The sequence below is a fragment of the Trachypithecus francoisi genome, unplaced genomic scaffold, assembly GCF_009764315.1.
Source record: "Trachypithecus francoisi isolate TF-2019V2 unplaced genomic scaffold, Tfra_2.0 Lachesis_group2, whole genome shotgun sequence".
NCBI classification, from domain to species: domain Eukaryota; kingdom Metazoa; phylum Chordata; class Mammalia; order Primates; family Cercopithecidae; genus Trachypithecus; species Trachypithecus francoisi.
Genome location: NW_022681465.1, coordinates 104,282,480 through 104,297,894, shown reverse-complemented (window position 1 = coordinate 104,297,894; position 15,415 = coordinate 104,282,480). Strand labels below are relative to the sequence as shown.

Genomic DNA, 15,415 nt, shown 5'->3' with positions numbered 1-15,415 from the left:
CCCTCAAAGCCACCTTCATGATTTCTCAGGTGACTTGAACCTACATCTGAGAATGATGTTGGTGGTGATTAGAAGGAAGGGAAGAATGATTAAGAAATTCAAGCCACCTCAGTTCTGAAGACTGACAAAAATACTTATGATACCCTCTAAGCGACAAGAGACCACTGTTCCCAAATGGCCCTCAGGCTAAAAAACCAAGTCCCTTGGTATTTCTTCCACTATATAGAGGGGGCATGTCTGGGTCCTGGGAGATGAGTCCCCACGTTAAGATCCCTGTAAGCAGAGACAGCATCTGTCAGGGTCATTACTTCACCATACCCTCAAGAACAGTGCCTGGCACCCCCACCCCAGATGTTTGTTGAACATATGAATAATGCCCCCTTACATCACTGTTGCCCTCATCTGTCAAATGAGGGAATTGGACCAGATTGTCTCTAGGGCCCTTTAGGCTATAAGGATCTGGGATTCTGGGACTCCGTCCAGCTAGCATTACAGCATGACCAAACCCACTCTTCATAACTAAATCACCATGATTTCATAAAGAACGTAAGTGTGGAACGTGGTCTAACAATCCCCACCTCTCTGCTACCAACCTAATTTTCACTCATCTTTTATCAGTGGCAAATAGTTCATCATTTCCATATCCCAGGTACCTGCTTTCACTTGAATCATGTTTAATTTATACATAGCTATGCTATGACTTTCTGTTGCAGCTCATACTGGCCATGCTTCAACTTTGGATTTAAAAGGAGAGCATGATGAATGCATTCCCTACAACTCCAATGGACTCTCAAAACTCTCCACTGGCCTCCTCATCATTAATCCCATGTCTCTCCAGTGTTAGGCTGCCCAGGTCCCAACAACATTGGGCCACATAAATACAAAACTAAATAAAGCAGATTACACCCCAAATTTAACTGGGTTAGAATTGACACAGAGATTTGGTAGACTCTACAGAACGGTACCTACCCTCAAGCAGCTTTCAATGTACCAGAACTAATAATATTCACTCCAAAGTAATAATGACTTTGTGTATCTCCTCTCTCAAAAACACTTTACATGGTTTTTTATTTACTATTTGGGAATAATTTCAAACTTACAGAAAAGCTGAAGGATATCCACTAATTTTTTTTAAGCTGAAAGAGTAGTAGCAGCACAAAAAAATAGCAATATATACTATTTACCCAGATTTACATATTGTTAACATTTTACTCCATTTTCTATTTGTGTACAAGCTTGTTTTATAAGCACATGCTTGTGCTGTTTTATATATATATATATAACATATATATAACATATACATATATAACATATACATATATATAACATATATATACACCCCCTGAATCTTTAATAGTAAGTTACATATATCATGGCCTTTTAATATACGACTGTATCCACCAAAGATATACAGGCTTTCGTGCTGAAATTTTTTTCAATCTGTTCCTTATAATATCTCTAAAATCAATAAAATAGAAAAATCAATTTTCTTAGATAAAAAATAAAATTAATTTTTAAAACATTAATTTTAATGTCTTAAAATAGTATATTGAATATAAGCTATTCAAGTCTTCAATGATAGAATTTGAAGCATGGCAGCTGAGCAACATGAAAAATGTGTTCAGGCTGAGTCTTTCTACTAGCCCTAGATGGTAAGCACATCTTATTCCTGGGGTTGGCCTTGATCTAAGCTCAAGAGCAAACAAGCCAAATAAACACTTCTATTTTATTTCAGAAGGAAGAAAGAAGATGCTTGAAGCTAGGCTGGTATGCTGACAACTGCTAGTGTCCACCCTCCTCTGGGAGAAGCACGGGGTGACAGGGTAAGCCATCCTGCTCCCTAGAACAGGTATGCTCCCAAAGGACAGTGCTGCAGAGGCAACCCGCTTAGAAACATCTTTCCTGCTTGTAAGTTTATGAAAATGTTCCTTTTCTCCTTGAATTAAAAACATAACCACACACGTCCCTGCACAAGACAAGAAAGGGGAAGGATTACACACTATCTTATTTTTTTAAACCTCAGAAGGCAGCAATCACCGCCAGCTAAGCCCAGCCGAGGATGGGACAACAGCTTCTCAGGGTACTGCTTCTGCACCCTAACGCCAGCTTGCCCCTTGTTTCCATGGCCCACACTACAACAAGAATGGGCTTCAAGTAAGAGAGAATAAGCAATGCAAACCCATTCCATTATCAATCATGCTCAGATAAATGGCTCTTCTTCCTTCAGCAGTAAAGGATTTTACTTACTTGATAATTAATTTTGGTAAACTATTTAACATGTGACTATATTCTCTGAAGACACACAGGCTTTTGTGTTGAAAGTATTTTTTTTCAAATCCTTTCCTTGTCATATCTATAAAATCAATAAAATAGTATAAAATAGTATAAAATAGAAAAATTTTCTTAATTACAAAAAAATTTTTTTAATTACTATACACTTGAAAACTAAAACAAAAGATGCAGAAACTGGGTATGAAACACATGCGTATTCTCTGCAAATCCCACAAAGACTGAACATGTTTAAATCAACAGGACTCTTTATTGTCAAGGTAACTCCAAGGTAATTCTGACTAAGTGAATCCAAAACATTTACCTTAGACTAAACTTGCTTCTTTTTTTTTTTTTTAAAGAGAATTGCGCATACATAATAACACCAAGGTAGGTAGATTCAAAGTGAAAGGAACATAAGAAGAATTAGTAGATTTGCCTCAGAAACCTGTATGTATCCGTACAGTGAGAGTTTTATAAAAGCACGTATAAACACGCGCTACATTGGAAAAACAGTCTGGCAAAGAAACAAGGAAAAGAAAGGTAAGAATAGAATGTCTCGTTTTGCCCATGAAAGAAAGAAAAGATACTGCAATCTACCTTGTTTGGGCGTCCTTCTTCGAATCTTCATTTTGGGAAAGGAAGGCCACGAGTAGTTAAAAGGTGAGTCGGAGTCAGAATCCATCTTTTTGTTTTGGTGAAATCAACAGATGAAACAGTAGAGACTCGGGAAGAACTCGGGGCGTCCCCAGTCAGGAGGCAAGCCTCCCCGTGTGATGTAAAGGGGAGGAATGAGACTGGATGAAATAGCTCCTGCACACCAGGGAGGGAAAGGCAATAAATGTTTTGCTTCCTTCGGGCATTCAGGCGTGTAGACCGACAAGGAGGCTGTAAATATTAAAGCCAAACTAGGGAAGTAAAGGAGGGAGAAGGCGGGGAGCTAAGAGTGGCTCAAACACTGCAGTCCACTTATTCAAAAGGTCATTGGGAGCAAATGAATCATTAACTCCCCTCTTGTCGTTGCTGGAAATGAAAATGAAGGAGGAAGGTAACTGGGAATTAAAAGAGAGCTGCCTGTGATTCAAGAAAAACCTCCGAATGCAGGCTTGTTTTGAGTTAGAGGATCGCTTCTCAGAAGAGCCACCCAGTGCTGTATTAGATAAAGGTTGAGGTTTATGTGTGTGGACAGCCAGAAAGCTTGATCCCCAGGCAAATGAAGGGCAGCAGACTCCAGGAAGAGCTCTTTCCAGAGCAGACTATTCCTTCATACCATTGGCAGCTTGGGCAGCTTTTCGGATCTAAGAACCAAAACAGCTCTGATAATTCATTTAACAATCCAGTCTCACCACCCTTTTAATCCTAATGTGGTTGGAAGTTTTAACTTTTATATAGATTGTACTCGTTTCATTAGATTCATACAAAGTTATCTACCACTGTTTAGCACAATTGGGGTATTTCCACATTGGTCCTGTCACCAAGTTTGGCCGTCAATCATCAGGATTTTGGCGCCTTTATAGCTCTGATCTAAACTTTCAGTCCATCTCAACAGAGTTTGTGACTAATTTACCACAAACCAACAGTTCTTGCAGTCTCCCTGAACAATTCTCCAGTAATTAGCATTCAGGAGAAGCTCATTACTGCCTCCCCATAAATCGTGGCACTGCTCAGGCTCACTTCTCCGCTTCCTATAGGCACATAGATATGCATGCCCCAAATAAGCTCAAGCACAACAGCCGAGATCTGCAGTGGAAAAAAAGGATATGCCAAATGTTATCAGGGAGTCTCTTTTAAGCATTTCTTTTAGTAGAAACAATAGCAAGAAATGTTTGTTTTGTTTTGTGAGGTCACCGATGTCCAAATAAACTAAAGGACATTGGAAATAATATGAGGATCCATTAAGTCTGCAGATTTAGAAGCTGACAGTATGTGTCTTAATTAACATTCATTTCTTTGCTTCAATTATTTCCTAAATTGTCGGTACTACTGTGCCACGCTGTGCAAGAAAATAGCTGCATAGCCTGCTCCATGGAAGCTAATCCTGTCTGATTGGATAGGGGTTGAGTGTGGGGTACAGGGAGAAGAGGAGAAAGGGGAGAGACCACTTAATTTCAAATTTAAATCAAAATCAGAATTACATAAATCACTGCTGTGTTTTTATATAGTTTGTCACATAAACATACAACTAAAACAAAATACAACTATAGTTACAAATATTGCAACTAAGTGGAAATACTGATACATTTTCTATTTTGTGGCTTTTTTTTTTTTTTTTTTGAGACAGGCTCACTCTGTCACCTAGGCTGGCGTGCAGTGGCAGGATCTCGACTCACTTCAACCTCTGCCTCCTGGGTTCAAGCAATTCTCCTGCCTCAGCCTCCTGAGTAGTCTCATCTACAGGCATGCGCCACCATACCCGGCTAATTTTTGTATTTTTAGTAGAGATGTGTTATTGCTATGTCAGCCAGGCTGGTCTCGAACTCCTGGCCTCAGGTGATCCACCCACCTTGGCCTCCCAAAGTGCTGAGATTACAGGCATGAGCCACCGTGCCAAGCCTGTGGCTTTTAATTTGATGAATCAGTACATATTATTCTCAACCAACTGGGTATAATTATAAGGACATGTAACTTTCAGCCCTTATATCCAGTAAAAGAGTTTTAGTCCATATGGATCTTTAATTAGAAAATATACCAAATCTTCTGGAAGAGTATTTACATTCACTCTCAATTTTAGAGCACAGAATGGTGCCCAGGATGCTGCAGGCAGTTGCTGAAGGAATTAATGATTTACAATAGTCAGTCTCCCACGTAAATGACATTTATCCTGTAGATGAAGAACCTTTACATGACAACTGATTAAAAACACATATTTTGACAAAAAAGTCTACAAGAACTATTATAAAGTGTTTAAAATATATATTTGTGTTTTATTTAGCACAACAGTTGTCAAAAGAACAGTACTTCTGGGTAGAGAAAACCCATTGTTCTGAGGCTGCAGGCAGTGATGGGAGTGTGCATAGGTCTATGGTCCTTTGGCTGCTTCTAAGTTGTCTGTAGACCAAGGAAAGGGGACCTTCACTAGTGTGGACAATCACCAAACCAAAACACTGTTGAATCAGGAGATATTGTAACTTTTCTTCAGCTCTACTTGTTACCATTAAAGAATCCTTTGAAATGCAACATTTCCAAGGTGGTTAGAAATACTAAAGTCCTCATCCTGAATTGGTGGGAGTGGGTTTTGTAGCTCCTTGCTACACAGCCCATGCTAAACCTCTACTACACTATCCCCATAACTAAAGGTATAGGAACACTTTACTTCTTACAGTTGACTGATGCTATGGGAAAGAGGGAGACATGTTTCTTATTAAATTACAAACAGAACGAAAGTAATACAATCTATAGGGGGCTCCCTAACTTGTTTTATTAAGTTAGTCAGAAATGCAACAAAGTGTTCAAAAGGCTACAAATGTAGAGAAAGCAGAATCAGGGGCAGAATTTCTCAGAGGCATCAGAATGGAGGTAGGGGCCTAAGGGAAAACTGTTCATTGTAAATGCAGATTATGAGATTCCCATCCCAGATGTGTTGAATCAATCTCTCTGAGGTTGGCCCAGGAACCTGCAACAGTTTACAACAAGCACCACCCCATCCCAAGCAATTCTTATGTCTATAGAAGTTTTAGAGTCACTCAACTAGGAGGTAATAAACCCCACATCAGCAAGTTACTGGAATAGGCTGCTCCTCCTATGATTACTAGTGACAGGTCAGAAGAACTTCAGGGCAATACAGACAAAGAGAGAGAAGAAAAAACTCCATAAAAAGTATTTCTATTAGTTGAGATTCCAGACAGATTCATCCTGATCTAATTCTCCCAAATGCAGTCCTTGTTGACCAATTACATATCAAGTGATTCTTGATGTCAAAATTATTCTGAAATAGTATTGAACAACCTAACCAATACATGTGAGACACCCAACTGATATATGTGAAAATACCTCAGATATCAAAAGAAGAGACTTTCCAATGTCCTCATTTGCTTCATTATTTTTCAGTGTTTTCTTTTTTTTTTTTTTTTTTTTTTTTTGAGGCAGAGTCTCGCTCTGTCACCCTGGCTGGAGTGCAGTGGCCGGATCTCAGCTCACTGCAAGCTCCGTCTCCCGGGTTTATGCCATTCTCCTGCCTCAGCCTCCCGAGTAGCTGGGACTACAGGCGCCCGCCACCTCACCCGGCTAATTTTTGTATTTTTAGTAGAGACGAGGTTTCACCGTGTTAGCCAGGATGGTCTCGATCTCCTGACCTCGTGATCCGCCCGTCTCGGCCTCCCAAAGTGCTGGGATTACAGGCTTGAGCCACCGCACCCGGCCCAGTGTTTTCTAAATAATAAAATGATTCTACTGACCAGCCATGTTTGCACAGCCCTTTTTATTTTTAGGCCAGCTTACTTCCTTGCTCACTAACACATTTCTTCTGAAGATGTGGGTCATTTATTCTCCTTGTTTTCTATAGTAATTGAGGCAGATTTTTTTTTCTTTTCCATTTGATCAATATAATTGCATTTAAATTAATTCAAGATGTTATTTACATCTCATTCATATTCAACAGGTGACTGTTACTGGCTGATTGCAATTGCAGACAGCAGAATTCAATGACATATCCCCCAGGCCACCCTTTCACCATATATCATACAACCATTACCATGTAAGAGTATGAATGCTTTCACAGAAGATACCTTCACCTGAATACGCCACCTTTAATTAGAAAATTCTTCACCTAGAAAAGAACTTCCGTGAGGTTATAATTATGCAGGGAAGATGCTGCTGCCTTGAAGTTTCAGCTTTCTAAAAGACCCACATAGAAAGGAAACTTTCCTTGATCTTCATTTAGACATTAACCTGCCTTTCAACCTTGATGAAATTAAATCTCAAAGAAGTATTTACAGTTTGGTCTGAATTACAGTATTTGTACAGTTTTCTCATCTTCCAGGGGGACCCAAAATTCTTAGTGGGCAAGAACTGTGTCACATTTTTAATGCACCACAAGCTAAAAAGAAAAATCATGGGTTTGGGAGACACAGATATCTGGACTCAGATAATGGCTCCATCACTTAAGTTAGTGGCCCTAAACAAGTCATTCACATTTTCTGAGCCTTAGTTGTCTCATAGCGAATGGAATCATAACACTTGCACTTTAAAGGGTTATTGTGAGGATCCAATGAGATTATAACAGTGAAGAACTTAACACAAGTAAATTTTCAACAACTTTAAATGTTGAATGTAAATAAAATTTCCCTCTCATATATTACTCTTCTTTGTTATAGACACTGAAATAGTCTGTCTCAAAAAAAAAAAAAAAAAAAACACAGTCTTGCTCTATCACCCAGGTTGGAGTGCAGTCACATGATCTCGGCTCACTGCTACTTCCGCCAGCCAGGCTCAAGCGATTCTCCTGTCTCCTCAGCTTCCCAAGTAGCTGGGATTACAAACAATGCGCCATGGCCAGGCTGGTCTTGAATTCATGACCTCAAGTGATCTGCCTGCCACAGCCTGCCAAAGTTCTGGGATTACAGGCATGAGCCATGGTTCCTGGTCACTGAAATAGTCTCAATTTGACCCTCAGAAGTAATCATTTGGTTTTCAAAACAGACATGGCAATGTGCAAGGAAGTTCCAAGAAAATCATACCAAGACAGAAACAGCAGGAGGAGGAGAAGGAAGAAGAAGAAGAAGGGAAAGAGCTCGAAGAGGAAGATTTGCTTTGCTTCTCTACTCCATTGTTAAGCCACCAAGACACCACAGTTTTTAATACTACTAGACATTGTTCCTGGAACAAATCCAGATAAAAGGAGGCAAGGCCTCTGAGGCTAGGATAAGCCTTTCCTGGATAACTTGTACCAGTGCAGGGACAACTTAAATATATGCTTCATCATATGCAGCCTTAACTTCTAGAACAAGGTGAAAATCAGGGATAGATAAAGCCTTCCTCAAAATCCCTTAGAAGCCACTATGTCATCTCTCAGCAAGCTCAACACAAACAGTCCTTCTATGGATCTAACAATGCCAGGCACCCGGTGCAATGGGTGGCTTTCACGGGGAGGCTACGTTATGTTGTACAGAAAATGAAGATCTTTACGAGCATGGCTCTTACCTTTGTGCCAAGACGCTGTCACTCTGAGAAGCATGGTAGGCACAGCATGTTCACATCTGCAGTGTCACATTCATTCATGGACTTGATCCTCTCAAAATGAAATGATGGGTGCAGACACCCTGAGGTGTGAATTCTGATTTTCCTCCCTACTTCCCCCCGCCCCCAGTGCTTTTCATTTTTTACAGAGCCCATAAAATTGAAATCACAAAAAATAGACATGAATTGGGAGCATGGTACAACCACTGTTGTCAAAAATTGGAATCACATGATGCCACTGTCCATAATACCATCTTGCTTAAAACGAAATGTTTTAATTTCTTATCTACTATTATTACCTTTATTTATTTGAACAAAAAAATGTATGTGCAACTGCAGAGGTTCTGATATGGTCTTTACATCCCCTATTCTCTAAGAGGAAAAAAAAATGAATACCACCTAGAAGCCCAGCTAGAAGAAGTTACTGATATCATGATATGTGTCTACATATAATACACATAATAAGAAAATAAGAAAATACTCAAAACACCCCAGGGTAGGAAAATAGTAATAATTATCTATTATTAATAAGGATAAATATTAATAAAATATTAATGATAGATTTCCTGATTGAAGCAACATGTTAAAGAATTATATTGTCAAGGCAGGCATGGTGGCTCATGCCTGTAATCCCAGAACTTTGGAAGGGTCAGGTGGGTGGATTGCCTGAGGTCAGGAGTTCGAGACCAGCCTGCCCAACATAGTGAAACCCCATCTCTACTAAAAACACAAACAATTAGCTGGGCATGGTGGCAGGTGCCTGTAATCCCAGCTACTAGGAAGGCTGAAGCAGGAAAATCTTTTGAACCCACAAGGTGGAGGTTGCAGTGATCTGAGATCACACTATTGCATTCCAGCCTGGGCAACAAGAGCGAAACTCTGTCTCAAAAGAAAAAGAATTACATTGTCAACACTTCCACCACTTGGTTAATATTGCTACAGATATAAAGTTCTACCTAGATGATTGTCATAAGAAAAATAACAGACAAACAACAGGAAACTTTGGTGAAGCTCTTTTTGTTTTAAATGCTGAAGTTTCTGAGCATAACCTGAAAGGAAAGAATAAGGACGACTTTGCTCAGTTGTTCTGAATAATAAATCATATGGAATTTTGAATTTGTCTTGCTCAGGCAGCACAGATAGTGGATGTGAGTGAGGGGTTCTGGAGGTGGGAGAAACAAGAGCCCCAAGTCTGGACAGAGGAGGGGTGCGGGGGTAGGGAAGTGCCTGGTGTAGCCTAAGGAGAAAGACATCCCTCCTATTAGGAAGAACCCACGGACTTCAGGAGAGCAGTATCTGACAATGTTCCTTCCCAATTTTACCAAACCCCCCAAAAAACCTGTTACATGCCATAGACTTCTTCACAGACTTATTTTATCAATTCTAAAATGCAAAGTTTAACTGACTATAGATTTTATATTGTTATTCATGTGTAAATAAGTTAACTATGAGGTATCAAATGAGCAAAGAGTTTAATAATTAATAAGCTATAAATTCCATAGATCTGAAGCTAAAATTCACATAAAATATGATAAATAAAACTCACTTAAAAAGAAAAAAATGGGCAGGCTCATCTTATATATGCTTCTGGGGTGTGGTTCCTTCTAGGCACTCTTAACTGACAGATCAAGAAAATATATAAGTGTATCCTAACCTGTGTATACACACATATCTACAAATATTTCTGTATGCAACCATGTGTATCTGTATTAATTGAACATGAGTGCCTGCTGATATCTACAACTCTAGTCTGTTACCACATGGATTACTCTAGCCTCTTCCCCCTGCTTATCTGTAAGCACCCACTCCAACAGGGAGAAACGTGGCAGCTGCTAGCCACAATCCATTTACTTATTTGTGCAATACATGTAAAGTGGTATCAAAATTCTTAATCTTTTTACCTGTGAGAAAAACTGTGTCAACTAGAGGACAGTGCTTATTGTACAGTTTATGTTGCCTTTATTTTTATAGACCCCACTCATTTGCAAAGTTAATAGCTCTGCACCTGCCTCCACCACACCCAAAATTCCCTTTGGTAAGGTTATTTCTTACATTTTTAATACAGCTAGATTGTTTTGTCACATTCTGCATTCCATCCTAGGATACCCCAACCTCAAAGTCTTCTTAAATTTGCATACATTAAGGTTTACTTGGTGCACTCTAATGTTCTGTGGGTTTTGATAAATACATAGTGTCATGTATCTACAATTCAAGAATCAAAGAACACTTTCACCACCCTATAAAAAAGATACATATAATGCTGATGATATGTGAAAAGGATACAAGAGCCAACTAAAAGAGTTCCCAGCTACCAAAAATGGAACACTTTAACAACAAATAAAGTAGTATTTGATTATTACCCAAAGTGCAAAATAAATATCCGTCACTCTATACAGACATAAATAAATGATTGAATAAGTAATGGGGAGAACAGACAAAATTCCCATGTAGAAGAATTCTAGATAATTTATGTAGATACCACACCCACAAGTATACAGATTAACTCCTCACTTTTTCCTTATGTGTGGAGTACACATAGTATGGAAAGGGAGGTGAGGAAGAGTAACTTTACAGTGGAGAAACCAGACCAACACTACCTCAGCCAGGTGATCAAGGTCAACATCAACAGTGACAATGAACATTGATAGTATGTACCTTTTATATGGTGTGAGGAAAACAGCGCTTTACCTTTGGGTCTTCTTCCCAAAACCTGTAATTATCAGTGTAATGATGAAAAAAATCAGAAAAATCCCAATTAAGGGACATCCTACAAAATTCCTGACTAGAATTTATTAACAGCAGCTTGATTGTAATGGGATCCTGGAATAGAAAATGGAAATCAGATAAAAAGTAAGGAATCGAAATAAAGTATGTAAGCCTATAACTCTTCTTAAAAAATAAACTTTATTTAAAAAATGTTAAAGAATGGGAGCAACAAGTATAGTATAGTATAAACATTCACTAAATGTTTGTGGAACTGATGCTAAAAGAATGTTTGCATCCATATTCAGATATGTAGAATTCAAGTCCTGCATTAAGCTCCATTGATTTTGCTTAAGTTCTTACTATGTGAAGTTGCCATGTAACTCTGAGGAAACTAATTAAAGTATGCTGAAAGTAATTCTGATTCACAGGAAAAAAAACAGTGTCTCCATGGGGTTAATGAGATCTCAAGAGTGAACTCCCTGAGAGGTTTCCATTTGGCACCTGTGTGGCAGATGAATCTATCTCAGCTAGATGGGCTGAAATTTCATTGGCAGACAAATCTCAATAACCTGGATGAACCTACCTAGCTCAATTCAAGTTTCCTCAAGCTCTGGACACCATCAACTTGACTTTTTTTTTTTTTTTTTTAACAGGGTCTCACTCTGTCATCCAGGCTGGAATGCAGAGGTGCAATCACTGCTCACTGCAGCCTTGAACTCCTGGGTTCAAGCCATCCTCCCGCCTCACCCTCCTGAATAATTAGGACCACAGGCATGTACCATGCCTCGCTAATTTTTTAAAATTTTTGTAGAGACAGGGTCTCGCTATGTTCCCCAGGTTGGTCTTGAACTTGTGAGCTCAGGTGATCCTCCCACCTTGGCCTCCCAAAGTGCTGGGATTACAGGCATGAGGCACTGCACCCAGCCCAACTTAACTCTTTATTCTGATTTTCTGTTATTTCAAATATTATGAAGAATCAACAGACCGCTTCCTAGTGGGTCTCCTATTTGACCTCTGATTGTACCACTTCTCCCTATACTTGAGCAGCACATCTTCAGTGAAGCCTCATAATGTAAAGAATAGATTCTGACAGCAGTGGCAGAGGTGGTGGCTCAGGCACATAGAGTCACTATGATTCTTCAGAGGATTTTCAGGTTCTCCTCTGTCATTCGGTCAGTAGTCTCACTCCATTTGCAGAGACACGTTGGTGTTACACAGTGGCATTTAACAAGGAACTTGATCCCATCCAGAAACTCTTCATAGACAAGATTAGGGAATACAATGCTAAGCAACAGGCATCTGGAGGACCTGCTACTACTGGCCCAGAGCACCAGCAAGAGCTGGAGAGTGAGCTTCTAACGCTTAAAGCAGACAGGAATATGTTATCTAGTTTCAAATTTGAAGATCCTAAATTTGAAACCATTGAAAAACCCCAGGCCTGAAGAAAGAAAGTAAAAATTAATCTGGTAATTTGTCGTCAATTTGTTGCACAACTAACCAGAAGTATCAGAGTAAGTACCCATTTCATAACTGTCAAATGTTCTTTTAATTCTGATTCCAAATCAATTATTTGGTGATGTTGCAGGGGAAAAGGAATAAATTCTGTTGGCTTTCTTGCCCATGCTTCAAGTAAGGGGCCAAGTTTCATAAAAATGTCATTTAAATTAGCCACTCTAAAAGGTAAAGCAAATTGTACCAATAAATTGTTAGAACTTATGCTGCCTGGCATGAAAGCTAACCAGAATCTTAAATGCCCTAAAGTCCCTTCCAGGGAATTAGCCACTGGATACTCAGTATAAAACAAGCCTACACACACACACACAGACACACACACACACAGACACACACACACACACACACACTCTTACACTGCAATCAAGCTTACTGGCCAATGATCCCTTTGTAAATATAATTTTTTTTTTTTGTAAATGCCTGTATACATGGGTATTCTGAAGTGTTTCAACACAAGAAAAGGGGAAGAAATCCCTTAGTGGTATTATTTTAACTTTTTATAAAACAAACTTTATAGATACCATTTCCAGAATATATTTCATATTTTTCATTTGTTTCATGTTTTGTAGATTTGTTGTTGTTTTCTTAAGAGTTTCTACTTGTTTGAAGTTTATAATCTAATCATTTGATTGAAATATCAAACTAAAGGAGTCTTTAGGAATAGAATACATGAAATTTGCTTAGTCACTAAGCTGGTTTATTCGGGGTCAAGGATCTTATTTTCAAGAAGGAAAATTTAGAGTTCAGAGAAAGTACTGCCATTTTTCCCTCCCTTATTACACTTCAAAAAGTTGGCTTGTAAAATGAAACAAAAAGGTAATTTACAATATACTAATGCCAAGCATCAGGTATCCTCATAATGCCCTTAAGACATTAGTGTAAACATCAACCCACTCCCTTCATCTCATTCTGTACACTTCAAAGTCCAACAAATGACCCTGTGACAGCAAATTACAGTCACATGATTTTTCTTAATGTTCAAAAATAATTAACTTTTAAAGGTTTAATCATCTCATAAGTTGAAGTGATTAGGAATTTTTTTCACCACTTTTTTCCCCCAAAGTTTTCCCATTTCCCACACATCTGTGATCTCACTGGTGATAATCATTGAAAATCTGTGAACTAATACACATGGACTTTCATTAATACCTTCTGTAATCAGTTGAGATAAAAGTAGAACTCCATTTCTCTAGTTCCCAAAAATACTGAAAACCCACTATGTTAGGGGTGATTTCAGCACTGCTGAGCTCCCTCAGGGATCTCTGACCGTGATTCTCAATCTTGGTTTTGAAACCTCAACAACCATAATAAGAAAATTTCCTTGAAGTGAACAAAAAGAATAAAATTTGAGTTGGAATTTATACAAATAACTATGCCTTCCCAGTGGTCTTCTTGGGATATTTCACTGTCTCCAGCCCCTTTACTTCAAAATGATTCACTGGGAAGCTTTAGTTTGTGGTAAAGAGATAACTCCCCAATTCCCCAAAAAAAGAGAAAAGAAAAAAAGAAAAGACTCCACAGAAATTCTGTAGCCTGGTACATAGAGAGAGATCTGCCAAAAATTAGGATTGAAAATACATTTTTCAGAAGAGTTCTGCTAAGGTCCTCCTGCTCCCATGTTTCGTGAAACATTCTTAAGGTTTCAGTCTAGATACACGTGTGTTATTAAATAACAGCCAAGAGGGTCAGCTTCCACTCACAGGGGTCACAGATCCTAAGATGCCATGCTTAAGATCCTCTTTAAAAACATCTCAAAATGTTATTTTCCACAGGCAACTTACAAGTGCTATTTTATAATAGCACTTTTAGTTAATATAAGAACTTTTGGTTAATATAAGAAGAGAAACTAACCTAATTAGTTCTATTATCTGGTTGTTTGCCAAACTAGCACTAGTGACTACACCATCTCCCACCAGCTCACCACTAGCACATATATGACTGGACTCTCCCAGATATGCCCACAAATGGAGAACCTGAAAACCTGTATTATACACCACCTAACATTCTGTTTAGAAGGACTGTTTCTTTGGTTCTTCCAATCATTTCCTACCAGTTTCCTTTTCCTGATGTTTTTCCTTTCGGGGAACTTTCGGGATGGGGAGGCTTTGTTTCTCTCTCAGTCTTGTCTACAGTCATGAAAGGTCTGTGTTTTTTGGTAAAGAAACCTGAACCTCATATCCTATTGTTTGTTTCTGTCTGTTTCTGCTTCCTTCTCTTCCCAACCAGCCTCTAGATGGTTTTTTTGGTATGAAGTCAGTTTTCCTTCCGTATCCAGCTTTGGTTCATCTCTCTCCAATGCCCACCCTCCCAGTCCCAATACCCACCAAAAGGTTTTCTTTTCCTCATCTTACATATTAGTAACAAGCAATAATAGCAATGAAGTAGCCCAAAGTATTAAAGAATAGCTGTGATTTGAGCCCATGCATGTACATTGATCAGGTCACTCTATAATATCAACAATATGTATTATAAAAAGGGGGTTTGGAGGGAAATAAGTACTCGTGCAGAGGATCTACAACATTTTTCCTTTCTTCTTATTAACGTAATCCACATGCTTTATAAAAACATAAACAAAAACAAATGTACGGCATCATTTTGTTACTTTCTAAAATGGAGCTTACTTATGGAATATGTCAAATCAGTAACACAGGACATAAATTATCTTGTTTTCATGATCACAGCTACGTAAAAATGAAATGCATGCGTAAGAAAAAATGCTTGTAGGAAATATACCCAAATTTAATAGTAACTGCCT

The 15,415-nt window shown here is 38.7% G+C and overlaps 1 protein-coding gene and 1 pseudogene across 4 annotated transcripts in view; one reads left to right on the top strand and one right to left on the bottom strand.

Annotated features, from left to right (window-relative positions):
• Positions 1–15,415, bottom strand: part of ARHGEF28 (Rho guanine nucleotide exchange factor 28) — a 333,170-nt gene that overhangs the window by 124,062 nt on the left and 193,693 nt on the right. The window contains exon 1 of one of the 4 annotated variants that reach the window (XM_033179863.1): positions 2,869–3,298. The exons of the other annotated variants lie outside the window; for them this stretch is intronic. Coding sequence (XP_033035754.1) covers positions 2,869–2,953 — 85 coding nt within the window. The 5' untranslated portion in view covers positions 2,954–3,298. Of the gene's footprint in view, positions 1–2,868; positions 3,299–15,415 lie in introns of those variants that run through there. 4 annotated transcript variants of the gene reach the window in all.
• Positions 12,100–12,630, top strand: LOC117065254 (annotated as a pseudogene).